This window comes from Gorilla gorilla, chromosome 20 (genome assembly GCF_029281585.2).
Source record: "Gorilla gorilla gorilla isolate KB3781 chromosome 20, NHGRI_mGorGor1-v2.1_pri, whole genome shotgun sequence".
Taxonomy (NCBI): domain Eukaryota; kingdom Metazoa; phylum Chordata; class Mammalia; order Primates; family Hominidae; genus Gorilla; species Gorilla gorilla.
Window position 1 is genome coordinate 66,100,573 of NC_073244.2, and position 24,200 is coordinate 66,124,772.

At 54.7% G+C, this 24,200-nt stretch overlaps 2 protein-coding genes and 1 long non-coding RNA gene across 10 annotated transcripts; 2 read left to right on the forward strand and 1 right to left on the reverse strand.

Moving 5' to 3' along the window:
• Positions 1 to 46: 46 nt before the first annotated feature.
• Positions 47 to 16,810, reverse strand: MBOAT7 (membrane bound acylglycerophosphatidylinositol O-acyltransferase MBOAT7). Of its 3 annotated transcripts, none has more exons than XM_004061408.5 (8): positions 16,452 to 16,810; positions 15,546 to 15,624; positions 15,329 to 15,458; positions 14,303 to 14,429; positions 10,681 to 10,840; positions 7,850 to 8,210; positions 5,853 to 6,029; positions 47 to 1,063 (listed from the first exon to the last, which is right to left on the reverse strand). In XM_004061408.5, exons 2-8 carry the CDS (start codon positions 15,619 to 15,621, stop codon positions 676 to 678), a joined length of 1,419 nt encoding a protein of 472 aa, XP_004061456.1. In that variant the 5' UTR covers positions 15,622 to 15,624; positions 16,452 to 16,810; the 3' UTR covers positions 47 to 675. The 3 variants fall into 3 exon arrangements, with proteins under 3 accessions (XP_004061456.1, XP_055226506.1, XP_063557696.1); XM_055370531.2 differs by having other exon boundaries at positions 16,304 to 16,472; XM_063701626.1 differs by lacking the exon at positions 14,303 to 14,429 and having other exon boundaries at positions 16,452 to 16,722.
• On the forward strand, positions 9,526 to 14,982 carry LOC129528692 (uncharacterized). Of its 2 annotated transcripts, none has more exons than XR_010132054.1 (4): positions 9,526 to 9,764; positions 13,535 to 13,832; positions 13,989 to 14,207; positions 14,725 to 14,982. It is a non-coding gene; the product is annotated as an uncharacterized lncRNA (long non-coding RNA). The 2 variants fall into 2 exon arrangements; XR_010132055.1 differs by having other exon boundaries at positions 13,538 to 13,832.
• A 334-nt stretch (positions 16,811 to 17,144) lies between the features above and the next one.
• TSEN34 (tRNA splicing endonuclease subunit 34) lies at positions 17,145 to 20,966 on the forward strand. 5 transcript variants are annotated; one of them, XM_019014796.4, is made up of 5 exons: positions 17,145 to 17,276; positions 18,468 to 18,714; positions 18,830 to 19,073; positions 19,224 to 19,481; positions 20,475 to 20,966. In XM_019014796.4, the coding sequence occupies exons 2-5, from the start codon at positions 18,472 to 18,474 to the stop codon at positions 20,660 to 20,662; spliced, it is 933 nt and encodes a 310-aa protein (XP_018870341.1). In that variant the 5' UTR covers positions 17,145 to 17,276; positions 18,468 to 18,471; the 3' UTR covers positions 20,663 to 20,966. The 5 variants fall into 5 exon arrangements, with proteins under 5 accessions (XP_018870341.1, XP_018870340.1, XP_063557697.1 ...); XM_019014795.3 differs by lacking the exon at positions 17,145 to 17,276 and adding an exon at positions 17,348 to 17,478; XM_063701627.1 differs by lacking the exon at positions 17,145 to 17,276 and adding an exon at positions 17,360 to 17,438.
• Positions 20,967 to 24,200: the final 3,234 nt, after the last annotated feature.

A 24,200-nucleotide genomic window follows, 5' to 3' on the forward strand; every position in this document is an offset into this window, starting at 1 on the left:
GTCCTTCCCACCGTTTATCACCCAGATACCTGCACGGACACGATGCCTTTGTGCAACACTTTATTGGGAAAGATTTACACACGGTGACCTGTCATAGGCCAAGCGATGAGAAGAGGGCGCCAGGAGCGCTGGGGCCCCGAGGTGGCTCGGATGGAAGCCATGGGACGGCCGTCCCCAGGCCCGTGCATCCGCACCTCAGTTTCCCCTTTGTGAAATGGGAAGCTTAGGCTTCCTTCCAAGTCTGCAATATCGGTGCGATGAGCTAAAAGTGGAGCGAAAGACACAAGCAAGAGGCTTCCCACTCCCAGGACCTGCCCCCAAGCTCCGACCCCACATTGTGGATGCAAAGAAAGGGAATTTGCCCAAAACCCACTGCCCAGGGGCCCCTTCCGTTTTGGGGAAGTGCAGTGCTCTCTGGATACCCAGAAGCTGGAGCAGGGGCCAGTGACTCTTGTCTAGACAATACTTTGATTTTGTAGGAGTGGAGGTGGCCCCTGGGCAGAGGGCAGGGAGGACACCCCCGGGTCTGCATCAGTTGCAGGCAGGGTATTTAGCTGGGGAAGAGGAAATTCTCTCCAGGACCCTCTCCAAGGTAAGGACTCTTTCTGGGGAGGAGACAGCAGCCTGGTTCACAGAATTCCCGGGACCAGCTGGCAGAGGGAGTGTCGTGACAGCTTACTCCTCCCGGAGCTTCTCCGGGGCAAGGCTGGTGGGCTGGGATGCTGCCTTCCGCCGGCTGGGGCTGCCCCCACCTAAAGCCAGCCCCAGCCCCAGGGCTGCCAGTGCCAGGAAGTGGATACAGAAGTAGATGGAGGCCCAGTACCGAAGTGTGTCAGCCAAGGAGAGCAGCACGAAGCCCATGCACATGTAGTCATAGGCGCGCATCTTCAGGAACCAGTGCACCCAGTCCCAGGCCTTCTGGCCCCCTGGGCTCAGCCGCCCCCGCAGGGCTGACTCCAGCCGGCCCTCGGCAGCCAGGCACAGCGGGATGGTCAGGAAGCTCAGGTAGTAGCCCGGGTGGAGGCCGTGCCAGTAGGCGCTCAGCAGCATGGTCCAGGCGCTCCTGAGGAGGAGGCTGGGAGTCAGGACCTACGAGTCCAGGTCCCCAGTGCCCACTGCCCCCAGATCCAGGAGTCCAGGACCCCAGTCCCTCCTCCCTCAGACCCAGAAGTGCAGGCCCCAGCCCCTCCTCCCTCAGACCCAGAAGTGCAGGCCCAGCCCCTCCTCCCTCAGACCCAGGAGTCCAGGCCCCAGGCCCTCCTCCCTCAGACTCAGGAGACCAGACCCCACCTCCCTCCTCACTCACACCCAGGAGTCCAGACCCCACCCCTTCCTCCCTCAGACCCAGGAGTCCAGGCCCCAGCTCCTCCTCCCTCAGACCCAGAAGTGCAGGCCCAGCCCCTCCTCCCTCACACCCAGGAGTCCAGACCCCAGCCCCTCCTCCCTCAGACCCAGGAGTCCAGGCCCCAGCTCCTCCTCCCTCAGACCCAGAAGTGCAGGCCCCCAGCCCCTCCTCCCTGAGACCCAGGAGTCCAGGCCCCAGCCCCTCCTCCCTCAGACCCAGGAGTCCAGGCCCCAGCTCCTCCTCCCTCAGACCCAGAAGTGCAGGCCCAGCCCCTCCTCCCTGAGACCCAGGAGTCCAGACCCCAGCCCCTCCTCCCTCACACCCAGGAGACCAGACCCCACTTCCCTCCTCCCTCAGACCCAGGAGACCAGGCCCCAGGCCCTCCCCGCTCAGACCCATGCCCCTAGCTCCGGAAGGCGGAGGAGGCTATAGGCCTCTGTCTCCTTCAGGGATCCAGGAGCTCGCGGCCTTCCATACACACTCAGTCCTATCAAGACCCTCTTCTTCTTTAAAGATTTAACATTTTATATTCCACTGCCCTTCCTCTCCCAGGACCAACAAGTCTTAATTCTTCAGCCCAGTGGTTTTTTTTTTTTTTTTGAGACAGAGTCTCGCTCTGTCACCCAGGCTGGAGTGCGGTGGTGCAATCTTGGCTCACTGCAAGCTCCGCCTCCCGGGTTCACGCCGTTCTCCTGCCTCAGCCTCCCGAGTAGCTGGGACTACAGGCGCCCGCCACCACGCCTGGCTAATTTTCTTTTGTATTTTTAGTAGAGACGGGGTTTCACCGTGTTAGCCAGGATGGTCTCAATCTCCTAACCTCGTGATCCGCTCGCCTTGGCCTCCCAAAGTGCTGGGATCACAGGTGTGAGCCACCACACCCTGCCAGCCCGGTGGTTCTTAACCTGGGTTCCCAGGTCTGGCATCAGCATCACCTGAGAACTTGTGAGACATACAAATCCTTGTCCCCACCCCTTTTGCACCAGAAGCCCTGGGGGTGGGGCCCAGGAGAAGTCTTCCAAGTAACAAGTCCTCCAGGTGACTCTGATGCCTGTTAACATTTGAGAACTCCTGCCTGGCTCATGAAGATCCAGAAGTCCCTGGCCTGTGGTCCTTCCTTATTCTGGGCCCAGGAGATATGTTCCTCTTCCTCCAAGGCCCAGCACCATCTTTCCTCACTCTTTTTTATTTTTTATTTTTTTGGAGACAGAGTCTCGCTCTGTCGCCACACGACAAGGCTCACTGCAGCCTCCGCCTCTTGGATTCAAGCGATTCTTATGCCTCAGCCTCCCAAGTAGCTGGGATTACAGGCAAGCGCCACCAAACTCAGCTAATTTTTGTATTTTTTGTTGTTGTTGTTCAGACGGAGTCTCACTCTGCCGCCCATGCTGGAGTGCAGTGGTGCAATCTCGGCTCACTGCAACCTCTGTCTCCCGGGTTCAAGTGATTCTCCCGCCTCAGCCTCCCGAGCAGCTGGGACTACAGGTGCCCACCACCATGCCAGGCTAATTTTTGTATTTCTGGTAAAGACGGGGTTTCACCATGTTGGCCAGGATGCTCTCAATCTCTTGACCTTGTGATCCACCTGCCGTGGCCTACCAAAGTGCTGGGATTACAGGCGTGAGCCACTGCACCCAGCCATTTTTGTATTTTTAGTAGAGATGGGGTTTCACCACGTTGGCCAGGATGGTCTTGATCTCCTGACCTTGTGATCCACCCACCTTGGCCTCCCAAAGTGCTGGGATTACAGGTCTGAGCCACTGCGCCCAGCCTCTTTTTTTTTCTTTGTAAAGATGGAGTCTTGCTGTGTTGCCCTGGCTGGTCTCGAACTCCTGAGCTTAAGTGATCCTCTCACCTTGGCCTCCCAAAATACTGGAATTACAGATGTCAGCCATTGCACCTGGCCAACTCTTGTTTTCTTGAGAAGGGAGGACCATTGGCTTTCTGGTTCTTCAAGAGTGTGGAGGCTGGGTGCAATGGCTGGCACCTGTAATCCCAGCACTTAGGGAGGCTAAAAATACAAAGATTAGTCTGGCATGGTGGCACGTGCCTATAATCCCAGCTACTAGGAGGGCTGAGACAGGAGGATTGCTTGAACCTGGGAGGGAGAGGTTGCAGTGAGCCGAGATTGCGCCACTGCACTCCAGCTGTAAAATAAACAAAAACGATGGATCCTGTGCATTTTAAGGTGTTTAGGAGCATCCCTGGCCCCCACCCACCACATCCAACTAGCACCTTCCAGTTACAACAACATGTCTCCAGGGATTGCCATGTGTCTCCTGGGGGTGCAGCAGCCGCACAATTGCCCCCAGTTGAGAAGCACTTGTCTAAACGCTGGGGTGCTTTGACCTGGCCTCAGCCCCAGAGCTTTAAGCGTCATCTATACCTGGCCAGATGCAGTGGCTCATGCTTGTCATCTCAGCACTTTGGGAGGCTGAGATGGGAGGACTGCTTGGGGCCAGGAGTTTGAGACCAGCCTGGTCAACACAGTGAGACCTCATCTCTATACATTTTTTAAAAAGTAAAAAAAAAAATAATAATAATTTAAAAATTTTGGACCGGGCATGGTGACTCACGCCTGTAATCCCAGCACGTTGGGAGGCCGAGGCACGCAGATCACTTGAGGCCAAGAGTTCGAGACCAGCCTGGCCAACATGGTGAAACCCTGCGTCTACTCTTGGCACGAGAATCACTTGAACCCAGGAGATGGAGGTTGCAGTGAGCTGAGATTACAACACTGCACTCCATCCTGGGTGACAGAGCATCAAAATAATAATAATAATAATAATAATAATAATAACAATAAAAAGTTTTAAAAGTACAATTTACACCTGATGCTGCTCAAGCACCGCTTTTAAGAGTGACTTTTCCCGTAAGTGTCAGAATCACATAATCACCTATCCAATAACCTCAGCGGGAAATCTAAGTCACCTCAAAGTCAGTGAGACTAAACCCAAGCCCTGTTTCCTCATCCTTCTTACTCCCAAAACTTACTCCTCCTGGGTCTTCCCCTTCCACCTTTATCTAATTAAATTAAATTAAATTAATTAATTATTTTTGTTTGTTTGTTTTTGAGACAGAGTCTCACTCTGTCACCCAGAATGGAGTGCAGTGGCGCGATCTCAGCTCACTGCAAGCTCCGCCTCCCAGGTTCACACCATTCTCCTGCCTCAGCCTCCCGAGTAGCTGGACTACAGGCACCCGCCGCCACACCTGGCTAATTTTTTGTATTTTTAGTAGAGACAGGGTTTCACCGTGTTAGCCAGGATGGTCTTGATCTCCTGACCTTGTGATCCACCCACCTTGGCCTCCCAAAGTGCTGGGATTACAGGCGTGAGCCACCACGCCCGGCCTATTTTATTTTATTTTGAGACAAAGTCTCGCTCTGTTGCCCAGGTGACCTCGGCTCACTGCAACCTCCGCCTCCCGTGTTCAAGTGATTCTCTTGCCTCAGCCTCCCTAGTAGCTGGGATTATAGGCGCCCGCTAGCATGCCTAGCTAATTTTTTGTATTTTTAGTAGAGAAGGGGTTTCTCCATATTGCCCAGGCTGGTCTTCACCATATTGCCCTGACCTCAAGATGATCCACCTGCCTGGGCCTCCCAAACTGCTGGGATTACAAGTGTGAGCCACCACGCCTGGCTATGAGTTTCTACTTCTATTTTTTTTTTTTTTTTTTTGAGACGGAGTCTCGCTGTCGCCCAGGTTGCAGTGCAGTGGCGAGATCCCGGCTCCCTGCAACCTCTGCCTCCCGGGTTCAAGCCATTCTCCTGCCTCAGCCTCCCGAGTAGCTGGGACTACAGGCACGCACCACCACACCAGGGTAATTTTTTGTATTTTTAGTAGAGACAGCGTGTCACCATGTTGGTCAGGCTGGTCTCGAACTCCTGACCTCATGATCCACCTGCTTGGGCCTCCCAAAGTGCTGGGATTCCAGGCGTGAGCTGCCGCGCCCGGCCTGAGTTTCTGCTTCTAAAGGCTGCACAGATAGCAGTGTCAAGCACAGAGTCTCCACTCGAGAAATATTGGAAGAATGAAAAACAATAAAAATGAATACATAGCACGCACTTACCTGTCAGGCCTCACATTAAATACATTTCACATTTTATCACATTTAGTCCTTCTATCTACCTATGAAACCAGTAATAAATAGCATTCGCTCCATTTAACACCTGAGGCAACCAAGAGGTCAACCAACTCAAGGTTTCTCCGTAACCTGGACGGCCAAGATTCCAGGAAGGCTGGCTATTGGGTCCACAGGACTCAGTACATCGCTTCTGCTGAGTGAGGCTGACTTTACAGAAGTAGAAACTGAGGCCCCGAGAGGGGGAACGATTTTACACCGGCATGCTGCCACTACAATTAGAGGCAGGGCAAAACCAGGCTAAACAAACTACAATTCCCATGAGCCTCCGGGGCAGGGGCCCAGCCAGGGAAGCTGCAGGCTACCCTGGGGCCTGCTGGGAGATGTAGTTCTGCAGTGTCACCCGAGGCTGGGCGGGCTCACTCACCGCAGGACATAGGAACGGGTAGGTGCACTCTTGTAGATATACTGCGCCAGCCACCACTGCACCGTCATGTTCCAGTACCGCATGCCATCGCGCACCCGCACGCAGAAATCTGTGCTGTAGCAGTCGATGTTGCGGATGGTCTCATAGTCATACTCCAAGGAAGCCGCCTTCTCCGGACTGGGGGGTGGAGGATGAGGGTGGGGGACAGACATGCAGCTCAGCCAGGCCCCCTCCCGACGCCTGCTAGTGTCCCAGCCCCGGATGCTAAGGAAGGGATCCTGGCCAGGCAATGGCCCTCTGGCTGTCAGACTTGCTAGGGCAACAAGGGAGGGTGGCCCAGAGGGTGCCTGTAGGGGAGGAAGATGGGTGGGCTGGGTGGTACAGTTCACTGACAATGGGGTTCTTCTTCTTTTGGTACCTAATGGGGCCCGCCACAGCCATGAAGGGCTATGGTTGCTAAGCTATGAGTCCTTTAGCAACCAAGCTCAGTATATTCAGAGAAGCCTCCAAGGATGGTCCCTTCTAAATTGTCGGACACTGCAGTTCCCAGGGAAGTTGTGGTTATCATCCCTAATAACAAGGTGCTTCACGGTTGCTAGGGAGATGTTCCAGGCGCCAGTGGGGTCCCCATGATCTTTGTTGCTAAGTAAAAGGCATTCCTTAGCAACAAGGCCTAGAATGTTTAGAAAGGCTTTTAGAAAGGGGCTTTTTTCCTGGTCGCAGTGATTATTGGAGAAGCGTCGCCTCTAGCAATACAGTGGCTCCCTCATCACTCGTGTCGACAGCCCCAGCAGTGGGAAACATTGGCCCATATGAAGCCTTGGTGGCCTCTGATGACGTGAGGGGAGCCATCCCTTAGGAGTGAGGACCGAGCAGATTTAGAAAAACCTTCAATTCCTGCTTGGCTTTACTAGGGGGTCATCCTCTCTCTAGCAGCTGGAGGTCAGGGCACGGTTATTAGGGCAGTGGTAACAAATTCACGTGGGGGTGTCACTACCCCCACAACAGAATGGCAGTTTGTGACGACTAGGGGACAACCCTAGCAGGGAGTAGTAGTTCATCATTTACATCAACAGGCTGTTCCCCAGCCGCAGTCCAAGTCCCTGGGGGAAGGCTGACTGCAGCTGCCAGGAACACAAGGGCAGTCTACTCCTGGTTGCCGGGGGTGCCATCTCCCTAGCAACACGGGGGCAATACTTCCTCAGCCACAAGAGAGTCCACAGCTATGGCCGTGCGACTTGCCTAGCAATGCAGGTGCTGGGGGGTGGAGCCTCTCTGGCAACAAGGGTCAACCCATAGTTTCCAGGGGGAGGTTTGGCTTCCTTAGCAACAGTGTAACTGTAGTTGGTAGGAATGGTGTGCCCTCTGCTGGGGAACAGCACTGGTCAGGGATTGGAAATTGCTATTTCCTTGCAGAGGGCTGCTGAGGGCTGCTATGTGACGACATCCCACGGGGTGGAGCAGTGCTGGCTCCTAGCAACAAAGGGGCAGTGCAGGGAGTGCCATATCTGCAGCAACAGAGCAAAACTTCTGGCAAAAAGGAGGTGAGCTACTGTTGCTAGGGATCCTGCTTCCCTAGCAAATAGTGGCGTTCCGTTGCTAGGGAACCGTTTCCCTAGCAACAGAGGGTGACCCACCACTAGCAAAGGATGGCAGCCCCAGCAAGCAGGAACAATCTGGTTCTGGGGGGTGACACTTCTGTGGCAACAGAGGGGTGGCACAGGGTTGCTAAGTTACCACCTTTTCCTAGCGACGGGGGGCAGTTCACCATACTGCGGGGTGACAAGCGCTAGCAACAAGGGGCATCTGTCAGTACCAGGGATCTTTTCCCTACCGACAGGGGCTGGCAGGCCGTGGTTGCCAAGGGGGCGACACTCTGCCAAAAAAGGTGGTGGCCCTGGCCCCTTGCTCCCCGCTCTCCTCCCTGCTAGGGGCAGAGCCAGCCCTTGGAGGTGGGGGCTGCTGGGTCTTGGGAAGCCTCCCTCGCGCCGCCTGACCTGCTGGGGGGTGGGCATTGGAGGGTGGGGCCGCCTCCGGCCCGGGCTTTGGCGCCCACGGGGTAGGCCCCAAAGCCGGCGGCAATGCAGCCGCACTCGGCGGCAATCCAGGCCACGTAGAAGCGCATGCGGAAGGCGAAGAAGACGGGGATCATGTAGAAAAGGCGGGCGGGCAGCGGGCGGGCGTAGAAGGCGTCCTCGCGCACGGCCTCCAGCGGGAAGAGGTGAGAGGACAGCAGGAACAGCAGGCCGAAGAGCGGGGCCGGCCAGGCGCGGCGCAGCAGGGGCCGCAGGCTGGGCACTGCCCCGGGGAAGGGCTGCTCCAGCCAGTCCAGGTAGGTGCGGTAGCGGAAGAACGGGCCTGTGGGGCGGGGAGGGAGGGCTGCGGTCAGACAGGCAGGTGGGCAGAGCTCAAGTCTGCAGGAGGAGGACAGGGAGCTTGGAAGGAAGGTGGGAAGAGGGAGTGAGAGGGGCAGAGACTGGGCGCCGGGGAGACCCCAAGGGTAGGGACAGAGACCCTGAGAGATGGGGATAAGGAACGAGAGATGGGGGGGGACAAGAAACTCAGAGAGACAGAGACAGTAACAGAAAAACAGACAGAGGGGCCGGCGCGGTGGCTCACACCCGGAATCCCAGCACTTTGGGAGGCCTAGCTGGGAGAACTGCTTGAGCCCAACAGTTGGAGAGCAGCCTGGGCAAAACGGCAAGACCCCATCACTACAAAAAATAAAAATTAGCCAGGTGTGGAGGGCACCTGAATTCCCAGCTATTGGGGAGGCTGAGGCGGGAGGATCGTTTGAGCCCAGGCTGCAGTGAGCAGTGACTGAGCTACTGCATTCCAGCCAGGGAGGGAGGGAGGGAGGGAAGGAGGGAAGAAAGAAGGGAGGGAAGGAGGGAAGGAAGGAGGGAGGGAAGGAAGGAGGGAGGGAAGAAAGGGAGGGAAGGAGGGAAGGAAGGAGGGAGGGAAGGAAGGAGGGAGGGAAGGAAGGAGGGAGGGAAGGACGGAGGGAGGGAAGGACGGAGGGAGGGAAGGACGGAGGGAGGGAAGGAAGGAGGGAGGGAAGGAAGGAGGGAGGGAAGGAAGGAGGGAGGGAAGGACGGAGGGAGGGAAGGACGGAGGGAGGGAAGGAAGGAGGGAGGGAAGGACGGAGGGAGGGAAGGACGGAGGGAGGGAAGGAAGGAGGGAGGGAAGGAAGGAGGGAGGGAAGGAAGGAGGGAGGGAAGGAAGGAGGGAGGGAAGGACGGAGGGAGGGAAGGACGGAGGGAGGGAAGGAAGGAGGGAGGGAAGGACGGAGGGAGGGAAGGACGGAGGGAGGGAAGGAAGGAGGGAGGGAAGGAAGGACGGAGGGAAGGAAGAAGGGAAAAGGGAAGGACGGAGGGAGGGAGGAAGGAAAGAAACTAGGAGATAGCTGTGGCACTTTAGCTACAATATGATGGTGGTCTGGCCTAGGGAGGAAGCAGTGTGATTCACAGAAGGGACCGGGGTTAAAATTCTTATATGTTCACAAAGACCGTATGTTTAGGTCAATGTAGCATGGGAAGATAAAAAGAAAAAAAAACAAATTAAAACAAATAAATAAGACCACATGTTGTATGATTCCATTTGTAAGCGCAATGTCCAGAACAGGCAAATCTTTACAGATAGAAAGTCAATTACTGGTTACCAGGGATGGATGGAGGTTTGCGGGATGATGGACATGGGGTTTCTTTGCAGGGTATGAAACTGTTCTGAATACAACTACACAGCGGTCATGTTTGCACAACTCTGTGGATATACTAAAAATCAGGGAGTTGTATGTTTTGTGTTTTTTTCTTTTCAGGAAATTAAAGAAGCCAAGAGTTGTATGTTTTAAGTGGATGACTATGTGAATTAGAGTTCCCTAAAGCTGTTATTGGAAAAAAAACCTTTGATGAGGTAAACATTAATGAAAAATATTTTTTTTAAAATTTCACATATATATACACATACACACATACATATATATACACACATGCACACACACATACATATGTATTTTTTGAGATGGAGTCTTGCTCTGTTGCCCAGGATGGAGTGCAGTGGTGCGATCTTGGCTCACTGCAACCTCCGCCTCGTGGGTTCAAGCGATTCTCCAGTTTCAGCCTCCCAAGCAGCTGGGATTACAGGCACACACCACCACGCCCAGCTAATTTTTGTATTTTCAGTAGAGACGGGGTTTCACCATGTTGGCCAGGCTGGTCTCAAACTCCTGACCTCAGGTGATCTGCCTGTCTCGGCCTCCCAAAGTGCTGGGATTACAGGCGTGAGCCACTGCGCCCGGCCCTTTTAATTTTATATTTATTTATTTTTTAAAAATAAAAGTTTAAAATAAAGGGACGGGATCTTGCTATGTTGGCCAAGTTGATCTTGAACTCTTGGCCTCAAGCAATCCTCTCGCCTCAGCCTCCGAAAGTGCTAGGATTATAGGCATAAGCCCCCACGCCCAGATGAAAAATATTTCCTTAAACTGAAAGTGGACCCTAAGCTGTGAATATTTGTTGTCTGGGAAGCAAAAACATCAGGTTGACATAGATCTTCACCTCCTTTATCTCTTCTCTTTGCTCCCAATACGCTACAAGGAGAAGAGCAAGGAATCGCTTAGGCTGAGACAGCCAGCTTCTACCCCAAAGCAGCTCTGGTCCAGCGGAGGTGTGAGACGTAGATCCAGACACATGCCCACCCTCACAGCAGCAGATGCTAGGATGGAGGTTGCCCCGGGCAGGGTGGGAACACAGAACAGGCACTCAGGGCGGAAGGGGACACAGGAGACAGAGTGACAGAGTGGCACAGCTGTCAGGGCAGCCCCACTCACCTGTCATGATTCCCACGTAGCAGTAGCTGTAGCTGAGCGTCTCCATCAGGGAGGGCACGTCGGGCAGCAGCCCCAGGGTGGGCCCCTTGCTGAAGCCTGAGGCCATTTCTTTCCTCTGGGCCAGGTGCAGGTCCTGGACTTCACTGGCCAGGCTCACCAGCTGGGCAGAAGGGGGTGGGCAAGGGGCCAGGTCAGACTCTGGGCCCTTCCCCACACCCATCTCCCTTGCACGGCTGCCCTCGGCAGCCAAGGGGTGCTGGGTGCCCGCAGCTCTGCCCATCCAGTTGTGTGTAACGCCTCTAGCTGGGTGGTGTTCCCCAGGGCTCAGTCCCAGGCCCTCCTCCCCTTTCCCTGTTCCGTGCTTACCTGCTCTCACGCAATCACGGAGGTTTTGATACTATCCACACGCTGAGGATGCCCAAACGCTACCCCAGCCCCAGACCTATCCATCAAGTGGCTTATTGGCATTTATACTCGGATGTCTCCAGGCACCCCAAACGCACTGGAAACGGAACATGATGTTACCCACCCCACAAGGTAGACCCTCTTCTAGTGTCTCCCCTCAAACAATAGGCCACCAAATTGTTCAAGCCAAAAACCTCCCTCACTCCCCAAATCCGATCCTTTAATCTTTTTTTTTTTTTTTTTGAGACAAGTTTTGCTCTGTCACCCAGGCTGGAGTATAATGGCGCAATCTCGGCTCACTGCAACCTCCGCCTCCTGGGGGCTCAAGCAATTCTCATGCCTCAGCTGGCCAGGCTGGTCTCGAACTCCTGGCCTCAAGTGATCTGCCCACCTTGAAATCCCTTAAGTTTGAGTCTGTTGCCTCTTTCCATCTCCACTACTGAGCCGAATATGTTGTACTCTCCACCCTTTCCCACCAGTCCCAAGGTCCACCCTATATCAATAGATCTCCTTCTTCCAGCTTGTGGCTGGGTTGTCAATAGAAATCCCTGGCTGGAGACAAATTCAGGAGAGGGAGGGTAGGGCTTTTATTCCCTTGTAAGATGGCCTTGGGCTGGCTGTCACCCTTGATAGATCATTTCAAGGTGGGTGGCTCTACACACCCTTTAAAAAAAATAATTTTGGCCGGGCGCGGTGGCTCATGCCTGTAATCCCAGCACTTTGGGAGGCCGAGGCAGGCGGATCACCTGAGGTCGGGAGTTCGAGATCAGCCTGACGAACATGGAGAAACCCCGTCTCTACTAAAAATACAAAAAATTAGCCGGGCATGGTGGTGCGTGCCTGTAATTCCAGCTACTCGGGAGGCTGAGGCAGGAGAATTGCTTGAACCTGGGAGGCGGAGGTTGCGGTAAGCCAAGATCGTACCATTGCACTCCAGCCTGGGCAACAAGAGTGAAACTCCGTCTCAAAAAAAAAAAAAAAAAAAATTTAGGGCCAGGTGTGACGGCTCACACCTATAACACTAGCACTTTTGTTGGCCTAGGCAGGCAGATCACTTGATGTCAGGGGTTTGAGACCAGCCCGGCCAACATGGTGAAACCCCATCTCTACTAAAAATATAAAAATTAGCAAGGCGTGGTGGTGGGCGCCTGTAGTCCCAGCTACTCGAGAGGCTGAGGCAGGAGAATCGCTCAAACCCGAGAGGCAGAGGTTGCAGTGAGATCACACCACTGCACTCCAGCCTGGGCAACAGAGTGAGACTCCATCTTTAAAAATAAATAAAATTTTAAAAATTAATTTTTTGTAGAGACAGGGTCTCACTATATTGCCCAGGCTCGTCTTAAACTCCTGGCCTCCAGCAGTCCTCCCACTATGACCTCCCAAAGCGCTGGGATTATACAAGTATGAGCCACTGCACCAGGCCTACACAACCCTTTTTCCATCCAGGTACCACAACCTGACCCATTTCCCCTGGGCCTAGGGTTAGGAACGGCTCCTTCTGCCGGGCTGGGGTTCAGGCACCATCCCTTCTTGCTCCTCTACATCCTGCCCAATTGGTGGCCACTCCTTCAGTCATCCTAAATGCGCATTTCCTGCTGCAACTCAGACCTACCCACAGCCAGCCAACGGCCTGTATCAAGCCACCACAGTTTGTCACCTGGACTCGGACAAAGGAGGATCATCTGAGTCCATCCCATCTTGCCCTGTTCCACTTCAATTCTCCTTCAGCATCCAGAACGAGTTTTATTTCTTTTCTTTTCTTTTTTTTTTGAGATGGAATCTTGCCCGGGAAGGCCCAGGCTGGAGTGCAATGGCGGGATCTTGGCTCACTGCAACCTCCACCTTCCAGGTTCAAGCAATTATCCTGCCTCAGCCTCCTGAGTAGCTGGGATTACAGGTGTGAGCCACCACACCCGGCTCATTTTTGTATTTTTAGTAGAGACGGAGTTTTACCATGTTGGCCAGGATGGTCTCAAACTCCTAACCTCAGGTGATCTACCCGCGTCAGCCTCCCAAAGTGCTGGGATTACAGGCGTGAGCCACCGCAGCTGGCCTAGAATGAGTATTTCTATTTGTTTATTTATTTTTGAGATGGAGTTTTGCTCTTGTTGCCCAGGCTGGAGTGCAATGGTACGATCTCAGCTCACCACAACCTCCGCCTCCTGGGTTCAAGCAATTCTCCTGCCTCAGCCTCCCGAGTAGCTGGGATTACAGGTATGTGCCACCACGCCCAGCTAATCTTTTGTATTTTTAGTAGAGACAGGGTTTCTCCATTTTGGTCAGGCTGGTCTTGAACTCCCGACCTCAGGCGATCCGCCTGCCTCAGCCTCCCAAAGTGCTGGGATTACAGGCGTTGAGCTACTGTGCCCAGCCAGAACGAGTATTTCTAAACATTTAAAACTGGTCACATTGCCTCTTCTGGCAGCAAACCAAAAATCCCCTCTTCCAGCAGATCTCAATCCTCCACGGGAAGAAGTCCGATGTCCTCACGGTCTCCAGCCAGGCCTAGCACGGTGTCAGCCCTGCTGCCCGTTCCCTTTTGCTCGTCCCAGAAAGTGGATGTGGCTGGTGTAGCCTGTGGAACCCAGCCTGCTCCCCTCCACACATCCTACGGCCTGAAATGCTCCTCCACGAACCCCTCTCATCCAACCTACTCCTGCCACCACTGAGCTCCCACAGGGCACACTGAATGCTGGGAAGGCCACTCCCTACCTAGCACGACTGCTGTGTTCACGGATAAGCCGCCAGTAAGAAACCATGACTCTGTGGGTCTGGGGTGGGCCCTGGGATTCTGTTTTCACCCCTCTTCCCAGGTGATTAGGAGCCAGACCTGGATGCCCTAGTTTTGTTCCCTTCACCAAGTACCTTCTCCCCAGAGCTGGTTTTTCTCATTTGCAAAATAGCTGGCTACAGAGATTCAAGGACAGCATGTTGGTAAACCACCCAGCTGGGCCTCTGGCACACCGCAAGCACCCAATGGCACCTACTGTTACCCTATGTGGGTTATTTCCTCACCCCAGGAGGAGCTGGGAGGTGAAGACCTGCCCAAGGGCATGTGAATGGGGAATGCTGTACCCAGGGCAGCAAGTGAGGTGACGTCCCACCCCCAGGGTGTGTTGGAGGTAAAATCCCAGGGAGCCGCTGAAGGGGGAGGTAAAGTCGGAGGTGAAGGGGCCCACAGGGAGGCTGGAGGGGAGTGGCAAGCCCCGAGTCTGACCTTCAGCGTCAGCAGCAGCTGGACGGCATTGGTGAAGGGCGTGGGAGTGGGCAGGCCCAGGAGGCTGAGGGCTCGGAAGAACAGGAGATAGGAGAAAGTCCAGGCCAGAGCCAGGGCGTGGCAGGAGCTGGGCAAAAGCAGGAGGCGCACTGTGTTGGGCACAGAAGTCTCGGCCTTGGCCACTCACTCCACGAGTCCAGCCACCAATCCTCCCCCAGCTCTCCCCATTCGTTTAGAGACAGAAACACAGAAGGGCAGAGAGAGGACAGGAGGGTGGATGTAGGGACGGAATGAGTATGATTGAAACAGTGGGAGAAGAGGCTCAGCCACATAGAAACACACACCAACAGAGAATGACGTTAAGAGAAGCTTCGGGTGAAGACCCTAAAATCCTCCACTTTTTCTTTATTTCCGAGGTCCAGGGCTCAAGAAGAGAGAGGTGGATATGAATGAATATGAACGGTGGCCAGGCCAGCAGACACACTGTCCACCTCTCTCCATGACATGGATGTAGCGGACTGGGACAAACACACAGGGACCAGATGCAGAAGGCAGGGGAGGAAGAAAAGCAGATGAAGGCCGGGCGCGGTGGCTCACGCCTGTAATCCCAGCACTTTGGAAGGCTGAGGCGGGCAGATCACAAGGTCAGGAGTTCGAGATCAGCCTGACCAACATGGAGAAACCCCGGCTCTATTAAAAATTCAAAATTAGCCAGGCGTGGTGGAGCATGCCTGTAATCCCAGCTACTTGGGAGGCTGAGGCAAAAGAATCGCTTGAACCCGGGAGGTGGAAGTTGCAGTGAGCCAAGATCGTGCCACTGAACTGCAGCCTGGGTAACAGGAGCGAAACTCCATCTCAAAAAGAAAGAAAGAAAGAAAAACAAACAAACAAACATGAAACAGAGAAATGAGCTGATCAACAAGAGACAGCTAGAGATGAGGCAGAAGCTGAAAAAGACTCAAAGAGGAAACAGGTTGCTTCCCCCTCTCCCCTCCTCTCCCTCTCCTCCCTCCACCAAATTCTCACCAGGGCTGGGCCTGAATGAGGGCCCAGGTCCCGAGGATGGTGACCAGAGAATGCAAAGTGTGGGGGCCACAGGTGAACAGGGTGAGCCCCAGGCCCACAGCGGCTGCTCCCCATCTCTTCAGCCCAGGACCTGCAGGGGGAAGGGACAGCATAAGCCTGGAACCTTCCAGAGGGTCCCCCCCCCTTTATTTTCCACTGGGGAGGGAGCCTTACTCACCGGCTTTCTTAAAGAGGAAGCCGATGGGGATGGAGATAAGAAGAACCACTAGATACGTCCATTCTTCAGGCGACATGGTCTGGGGGAGGGGCAGAGATTCACAGTGAGAACCCAGGAATCCAGGCCCCCTGCCTCCTCCCTCTTCGAGGATCCAGGAACCCAGCCTTCTAGACCCCAGTTTTTGAGGATGATGGAGTCCGAGCCTCAGCTCCTCTCCTTTGAGAACCTAGCAACCCGGACTCCAGCCCCTTCCTCCTTGGAGGAGACAGGAATCCACCCCCAGCCCCTCCTTTGAGCGCACAGGCCTCCAGCTCTCCTGTCCTTGGAGAACCCAGGAAAGTGTGGGGATCTCCCAGCACCCAAGCCCCTCCTTTGCGAACGCAGAAATCAAAGCTACTCCCCGCACCCATACTGGGGACCCAGATTTGAAAACACCCCTCTTTTAAAAACCCAGAAACGGCACCCCTCCCGGACCCTTCCTCTTCGACAGCCCAGGAATCTAGACCTCCGAGCCCCCTCTTCCAGCGAGGATCCAGGAACCCAGACCCCCTCTTTGGATCCCCCATCCCCCGGCCCTTGTGAAACCAGATATCCGGACCCCCCAGCCCTTCTCCTTCGAGACCACCCAGAGGAGCCCAGGCCTCCAGCCTGCACCTCCTTCGGAGCTCCAGACCCCTCTCCTACTGAGAACCCGGGGATCGAACACCCTCCCCTCCCCAGGCCCAGGCCCAGGCCCAGCCCCAACCCGTCCCGCGCACCCCAGCGCATCCCCGGCAGAGCCAACAGGCGGTTGCGCCAGCCCCGAGTTCCAACGCGCCTCCGGGGCCGCCCCGCACCCGCCAGCCCGCAGAGACCCTGCCGCCGTGTAACCTCGCCTCGCCACTGGGCGCCGCCACCCTGGCCCACCTGAGCTGCTCGCCGGGCAGGAGGCGGCCGAGCAGTCCCAGCCCGCTGGCCGCTGCAGCTCCGGCCACGCCTCCCCCGCCCAGCGCGCCCCCGCGCCGCCTGCTCCTTCTGGGCGCCCGCCGGGCTGCGCAGATCAGGCCGGGGAAGAAGCCACGGTCAGGGCCCCGGGCGGGCAGGGAAGAAGCCCCGGAGCAGAAGCCGAGAGCGCGAGTCGGCAACGGGATTCGAGTCCAGGTCCACACTGGGATCCGAGCTCCGAGTACGTGAAGGGGCGGGCCTTCGGGCTCGGAACAAGGAGGAGCCAAAAGCTTTGGACCCGAAGGGGAACAGACGGGCTCCGGAAAGGAGGCGGGGTCTGGAGCTCGGCGTGAGGAATGAGGCGGGGTCTCCCTTCGGGTTCCTTCGGGCACAATCGGGAGCTTGAGTTCCCTGGAGGCGGGGCCACAAACTTCGGCTCACTTCGGCGATAGTCGAGAACGGAGAGCTGGGGACAGTGTGGGCTGGGCCACATGTTTCGGCTTTCTTCGGAGATAGTCGAGTCCTTAGGGTCACTGTTCCGATGTGGGCGGGGCCACAGACTCGGCCGGATATGGGTGGGGCCACAAGCTTCGGTTTACTTGGTAGATAGTTGGGTACAAGTGTCGCTAGGATGATAGGCGGAGTCAACAGGTTCGCCAGATACCGATGAGTATTTACAAGGGGGCGGGGCGAAAGCGACTTGCCCTCAAAGGGGCGGAACCCCGAGGGCCGGCGTGCGCCTACGGGACCGGGCCAGGGTGACGATCCTCAAGTTCCCAAGTAGAGGAGAGGAAGCGGCAGAGGGAGGTGCGCTCAGTGGGGCGGAGCCAAGGTGGCCCCCGCGGGAGGAGGGCGGGGCTTCGGTCTTGCGAGGGGCGGGACCTGACTTGCCGCGGCGCCGATGAGGCGGGATGACGAAGTTGACGAGGGTGTCGGCATGAGGGGGTGGAGCAAGGAGCGCGTGGCGCGGTGGGTGGCTCCACCTCGACTGCGAATTACTGTTTATGAGGTGACTCGCTGGTTCTATCGGTGGACAGTGGGACATTCTGAAGGGAGGCAAGGAGGCGGACTGAGCGCTCCCAATTGGGGTGAGCCCGCCCGAGCGGAGAGTGGACGGCGGGTGCCCAGGGGGCGGGGCTTTCGGCTGTGGGGTTCGGTCGTAGGGCGGGAACTCCCCAACTGGGGTGCGCCGGCGCTCGGAGGGGGCGGGGCCACAGGCTGCGAGGCTGCCGGGAGCCGATGACGCCCGAACGCCGAACCTATTGCGTCCGGGAGGAGGCGGGGCTACGGATTCGGCCGAGCCGAGAACACCCGAACGTCAAATTGCTGACGTTGGAGAAGGGGGCGGGGCTACGGATTCGGTGGAGCCGAGGACGCTCGAACGCCGAACTTCCTGTGCTCAGGAGGGGGCAGGGTTTTGTACTGTGGGAGTCTGAGCGCGAGTAGGTCCGAAAGCCGAATCACAGTCGTTCGGAAAGAGGAGGAGCGAAGGCCCGAGCGTCCGGAAGAGGGTGTGGCCTCGGCGGTGCCTTATCCTCCAGAGCTCCTGACCCCTGACGGGAACACCCGAAGGGGGACGCCCACTTTGCAAGAGGGTGGTGCCAAAATGGACCTTTGTAAGGGGGCGTGTCGCCGCGCTTGCGGAGGTTTGTTTTTCACACTCCAAGGCGCAATCGTAGGTACGGCAGTGCGGGCACAGAGCAGGTGCCGACCGCAGGGACACAAGGGTAGAGCGGGGCCCCGGGGGCTTGGCGAGGGGCGAGGGCCGGGGGCTTGTCTCCGGCGTCTCGTCTCCGGCGGCCGCGGGGCCTGGTGGGATCGCCCGGGGGCGGGGCCTGGCGCTCGGGCCCAGCAGGTGGTGAACGGCGGCTGAGCGAGGACCCGCCCCCTGAGGCCTAGGGGCGGGGCTTCGCCGAGACCCCGGAGGCTTTGGGTGCGCTGCAGCGGTCCGCGGCGCGCAGCTGTTTCGGTAACTGCTTTGCTTCCCGGCTCCCGCAGGAGGATGCTGGTGGTGGAGGTGGCGAACGGCCGCTCCCTGGTGTGGGGAGCCGAGGCGGTGCAGGCCCTCCGGGAGCGCCTGGGTGTGGGGGGCCGCACGGTAGGCGCCCTGCCCCGCGGGCCCCGCCAGAACTCGCGCCTGGGCCTCCCGCTGCTGCTGATGCCCGAAGAGGCGCGGCTCTTGGCCGAGATCGGCGCCGTGACTCTGGTCAGCGCCCCGCGTCCAGACTCTCGGCACCACAGCCTGGTAAGGGGGCGGGGCTCGAACTCCTGGGTTCGGTGGGAGCGGGACCTGGGAGTCAAGTTTCCTGGCTTCCGAAGGGACCATAAGCTTGGAGGTTCCAGCGAAGTGTGCTTCTCAGGCCCTGACATCCTTCAAGCGCCAGCAAGAGGAGAGCTTCCAGGAGCAGAGCGCCTTGGCAGCTGAGGCCCGGGAGACCCGTCGTCAGGAGCTCCTGGAGAAGATTACGGAGGGCCAGGCTGCTAAGAAGCAGAAACTAGAACAGGCTTCAGGGGCCAGCTCGAGCCAGGAGGCCGGCTCGAGCCAGGCTGCCAAAGAGGATGAGACCAGTGATGGCCAGGCTTCGGGAGAGCAGGAGGAAGCCGGTGAGCATGGGAGGTGGAGTCCAGGGACCACGGGAAGGAGAGGAGAGATCTTTTAGGAATTTAGCTGGGAATCCAGTGCCTGGGTCTCCCTGAGGGTGAGAAGACTTTACCCCTTGAATTTACCAAACTCTTCTCTGTACTCCCCACCAGGCCCCTCGTCTTCCCAAGCAGGACCGTCAAATGGGGTAGCCCCCTTGCCCAGATCTGCTCTCCTTGTCCAGCTGGCCACTGCCAGGCCTCGACCGGTCAAGGCCAGGCCCCTGGACTGGCGTGTCCAGTCTAAAGACTGGCCCCACGCCGGCCGCCCTGCCCACGAGCTGCGCTACAGTATCTACAGAGACCTGTGGGAGCGAGGCTTCTTCCTCAGTGCGGCTGGCAAGTTCGGAGGTGACTTCCTGGTCTATCCTGGTGAGTATGGGTTGGGGCCTCTGGTTGCTGTGCCTTTCCATACGATCCCAATGTATTCTGCGTTTTTCTTTTCTTTTTTTTTTTTGTCTTAATAGAGGTGGGGTCTCTATTGTTGCTTAGGCTGGTCCCGATTCCTGGGCTCAAGCAATCCTTCCACCTCGGCCCCCCAAAGTGCTGGAATTATAGGCCCAGCTGCATTTTTCTTTTTTGTCTCACTTTCTCTTAGCCTCTGAAATTCATAGACAGACAGGAAACATTTGGGAGCTCCCGAACTCATTGGGCAAGCAGTTTAACGACTTTTATTAAATGATTACTGTGATCCAGAAGATTCATTTAGAAGTAGTTAGACATCAGGCTGGGCGCAATGGCTCACGCCTGTAATCCCAACACTTTGGGAGACCAAGACAGGTGGATCACCTGAGGTCAGGAGTTTGATACCAGTCTGGCCAACATGGTGAAACCCCATTTCTACTAAAAATACTAAAACTAACTGGGCGTGGTGGTGGGCGCCTGTATTTCCAGCTACTCGGGAGGCTGAGGCAGGAGAATGGCGTGAACCCGGGAGGCGGAGCTTGCAGTGAGCCGAGATCGCGCCACTGCACTCCAGCCTGGGCGACCTAGCGAGACTCTGTCTCAAAAAAAAAAAAAAAAAAAAAAATACTAAAACTAACTGGGCGTGGTGGTGGGCGCCTGTATTTCCAGCTACTTGGGAGGCTGAAGCAGGAGAATCACGTGAACCCAGGGGGCAGAGGTTGTAGTGAGTCGAGATCATGCCATTGCACTCCAGCCTGGGGGACAAGAGCGAGACTTTGTCTCAAAAAAAAAAAAAAAAAAAAAGCCTAGAAGTGGAATAGTTGTGTCCAAGAGCATCTGTTTTAGAGTATCTATTAAGTGATGGCTGAAATGATCTCAAATCTCTTCCCAGTGGTCGTTCCCGTGGCATCCAGCCCTCTGCCATTGGTCACTGCTTCAGTGCCTCTCTCCCTCCCCCAGGTGACCCCCTCCGCTTCCACGCCCATTATATTGCTCAGTGCTGGGCCCCCGAGGACACCATCCCACTCCAAGACCTGGTTGCTGCTGGGCGCCTTGGAACCAGCGTCAGAAAGACCCTGCTCCTCTGTTCTCCGCAGCCTGATGGTAAGGTGGTCTACACCTCCCTGCAATGGGCCAGCCTGCAGTGAACTCCAGAGACCTAGGGGATGTGGCTGTGTCGGCAGCAAGAGCCTTTCTGGATGTTCCCCAGCTCTTCTCTGGGAGTCTAGAACATCCTCCTACCTTTCTCCGCGGTTAGTTTTTGATTCCAGGTTTTCGAACACTACATCTTTTTTATGTTCTTCCTTGTTTCAAAGCACTTATTGGCTGTGTTTTTGTAGTTACCTATTTTCACACTGTGAGCTTCCCGAGAATGGGGCCTGGGTTTGATTCATCTGTTTTCTACAGGGTTTAAGTCTCAGGAGGTCTCAATAAACTTGTTATATAAATGTTCATGATTTGAATGTTTGCGACAGTCTGGAACCCGTGGATGGTCTCATCTGCATGTACAGGTGAGAAAAAGGCCTGGAGGAGGGGGACTGACTTGCCCAAAGTCACACACTTAGTAAATAGCAGGCCTGGCCTTTCAAAATTGGTTTTTCTGACTCCTAAATCTGCACTCTTTCTACCTCACTAAACTTCCTTTTGACAAGATTTCTATGAAATTTCCCAGATGCATACAAATGTTATAAATAAAAATATAGGCTGGGCACGATGGCCCACACCTGTAATCCCACAGAACTTTTGGAGGCCAAGGCAGGAGGATCGCTTGAGCCCAGGAGTTTGAGACCAGCTCTGGCAACATTGTAATACCCAGTCTCTACAAAAAATAATTAAAAAAAAAATTAGCCAGGGATCCCTTGAGCCTGGGAAGTTGAGGCTGCTGTGAGCTGTGATTGCACCACTGCCCTCCAGCCTGGGAGACAGAGCAAGAACCTGTCTCAAAAAATATATATGTGTGTGTGTGTATATATGTAAATATACACACATGTATGTATATATATGTGTGTGTATATATATATATATCATGAAAGGAAATGAGTATTGTAATTTTAGGAGTTCAGAGCATGGGGAGAACGTCAGGAAGGACTCTGGAAGGCGTTCTGCTTTTTCATGGCCTGGGTAGTGGTTGAGAATTTTTTTGATACTGTATATTTATATTTTAGACTCTTTTTTGGATGTGTTATATTCTGCAATTTTTATAAAAGCTAAAACACATGTATATGTAAAAAACTTGCACTTACGAAATCATTTACCCATGTTTTTGCTTAAGAAAGTACTAGAACACTACCACTATTCCAATAATTACACCTTTATCTTATCAATGTGCAGTTTTATTTTGTCACGTTTATTTTGTCAGTGTAATACATTCACATGGTGAGGCTGGGCGTGGTGGCTTATGCTTGTAATCCCAGCACTTTGGGAGACCAAGGCGGGCGGATCACGAGGTCAGGAGTTCCAGAGCATCCTGGCCAACATGGCCCGCCTCTATGAAAAATACAAAAATTAGCCGGGCGTGGTGGCGGGCGCCTGTAATCCTAGCTACTCCGGAGGCTGAGGCAGGAGAATCACTTGAATCTGGGAGGTGGAGGTTGCAGTGAGCCAGGGTCACACCACTGCACTCCAGTCTGGGCGACAGAGCTAGACACTGTCTCAAAAAAACAAAAACAAACAAAAACTTCCACATGGTAAAATTCTGGGGCTGAAAGTCTCCACCTCTAGTTCTTTAATTTCTTCCCCCCACGTTTCATTCTTTCTCTTTTTTGTGTGAATTGAGCAGCCTCTGGAACCAGAATAGGTTTAGAGAGACTCCCATCTCCCCTCTTTCTTGCCATTCCCAGTAAACAGACTTCATAGAATCTCAATTTCTTGTAAGTTTAGATTAATTTAAAATATGACACTGGGCCAGGCGTGGTGGCTCACACCTGTAATCCCGGCACTTTGGGAGGCTGAGGTGGGCAGATGAGTTTGAGATCAGCCTGGCCAATATGGTGAAACCCCATCTCTACTAAAAATGCAAAAAAGAAATTAGCCAGGCGTGGTGGCATGCGCCTGTACTCCTAGCTACTCAGGAGCCTAAGGCAGGAGAATCACTTGAATCCAGGAGGCAGAGGTTGCAGTGAGCCAAGATCGCACTACTACACTCCAGCCTGGGCAACAAGAGCTAAACTACATCTCAAAAAAATAAAAAGAAAAGAAAAAAAATGACGCTAACCCCTGTCTGGCCAATACTCTCTTCTTTGTGCCTGCTTCATAATTGGCTTCGTAAGTCTATTCTCCACCCTTTCTCCTCTCCACAACAAAGTACTTAGAAGTCTCATTACCTCTGTCATGAGTCTCTCCTCTGAGAAGTTCCTCATTTAAAACTCTTGTGGCCAGATGTGGTGGCTCAGACCTGTAATCCTAGCACTTTGGGAGGCCAAGGTGGGAAGATCAGTTGAGCCGCTGAGCTCAGGAGTTTGAGACCAGCCTTGGCTGAACATAGTGAGACCTCATCTCATCTCTATTTAAAACAAACAAACAACAAAAAAAAAGCTTTTGTGACTGGTGTCCCCACATGTTGTCAGTCAACAGATTCTATAGGTGCCATGTTCAAAGCACTGTGGATCCACAGTTTGGCCCCACCCTCCACCTTCACTGCCAGTATCTTAGAAAAACCAAACCATGGCTCATTTGATATTGATAGCTTCCTAACTCATCCCCTGCCTTCCATTCTTGCCCCTCTATCGTCTGTTTTCAACAGAGCAGCCAGAATCATCTTTTTTTTTTTTTTTTTTTTTTGAGGCGGAGTCTTGCTGTCGCCCAGGCTGGAGTGCAGTGGCATGATCTCGGCTCACTGCAGGCTCCGCCTCCCGGGTTCACGCCATTCTCCTGCCTCAGCCTCCCTAGTAGCTGGGACTACAGGCGCCCGCCACCTCACCTGGCTAATTTTTTGTATTTTTAGTAGAGACAGGGTTTCACCGTGTTAGCCAGGATGGTCTCGATCTCCTGACCTCGTGATCCACCTGCCTCGGCCTCCCAAAGTGCTGGGATTACAGGCGTGAGCCACCGCGCCCGGCCAGAATCATCGTATTAAAAGATAAGTCAGACCATGTCACGGCTCTGTCTAAAACTTTCCTGGAGTTTTCCATCTCAGAGTAAAACTCAAAGGTCCTACTTTGCAGCTTCCTCATGAACTGGCCATGTGCATCCTCTTCCTTGCTTATTATTATTATTATTATTATTATTATTATTTTTATTTTTGAGACAGAGTCTTGCTCTGTTGCCCAGGCTGGAGTGCAGTGGCACAATCTCGGCCCACTGCAGCCTCTGCCTCCTGGGTTCAAGTGGGTTCAAGCGATTCTCCCACCTCAGCCTCCCAAGTACCTGGGATTACAGGCGCCTGCCACCACGTCAGGCTAATTTTTTGTATTTTAGTAGAGACAGGGTTTCACCATAATTGCCCAGGCTCGAACTCCTGAGCTCAGGCAATCCGCCCACCTGAGCCTCCCAAAGTGCTAGGATTATAGACATGAGCCACCGTGCCCGGCCAGCTTTGTTCCTCTTTACTGCTGGATATTCCGTTGCATGGACATAACCCCATTTTATTTATCCATTCACCAGGTGATTGGCATTTGTTTCTAGTTAAGGACAAGGTTTTGGTTTTGGTTTTTGTTTTATTTACCCTTGTTCATGCAGTATCCCCAG

Excerpts from the sequence above, each read along its gene's own strand:
- MBOAT7 (XM_004061408.5), bottom strand. The coding sequence starts at position 15,621 with ATGTCGCCTGAAGAATGGACGTATCTAGTGGTTCTTCTTATCTCCATC. Across the intron at positions 10,841-14,302 it reads AGCTGCTGCTGACGCTGAAG|CTGGTGAGCCTGGCCAGTGA; the intron begins GTCAGACTCGGG and ends CCTTCTGCCCAG. Across the intron at positions 8,211-10,680 it reads CTACGTGGGAATCATGACAG|GCCCGTTCTTCCGCTACCGC; the intron begins GTGAGTGGGGCT and ends CCCGCCCCACAG.
- TSEN34 (XM_063701627.1), top strand. The coding sequence starts at position 17,371 with ATGAGGCGGGATGACGAAGTTGACGAGGGTGTCGGCATGAGGGGGTGG. Across the intron at positions 18,715-18,829 it reads ACTCTCGGCACCACAGCCTG|GCCCTGACATCCTTCAAGCG; the intron begins GTAAGGGGGCGG and ends TGTGCTTCTCAG. Across the intron at positions 19,482-20,474 it reads TGACTTCCTGGTCTATCCTG|GTGACCCCCTCCGCTTCCAC; the intron begins GTGAGTATGGGT and ends TCCCTCCCCCAG.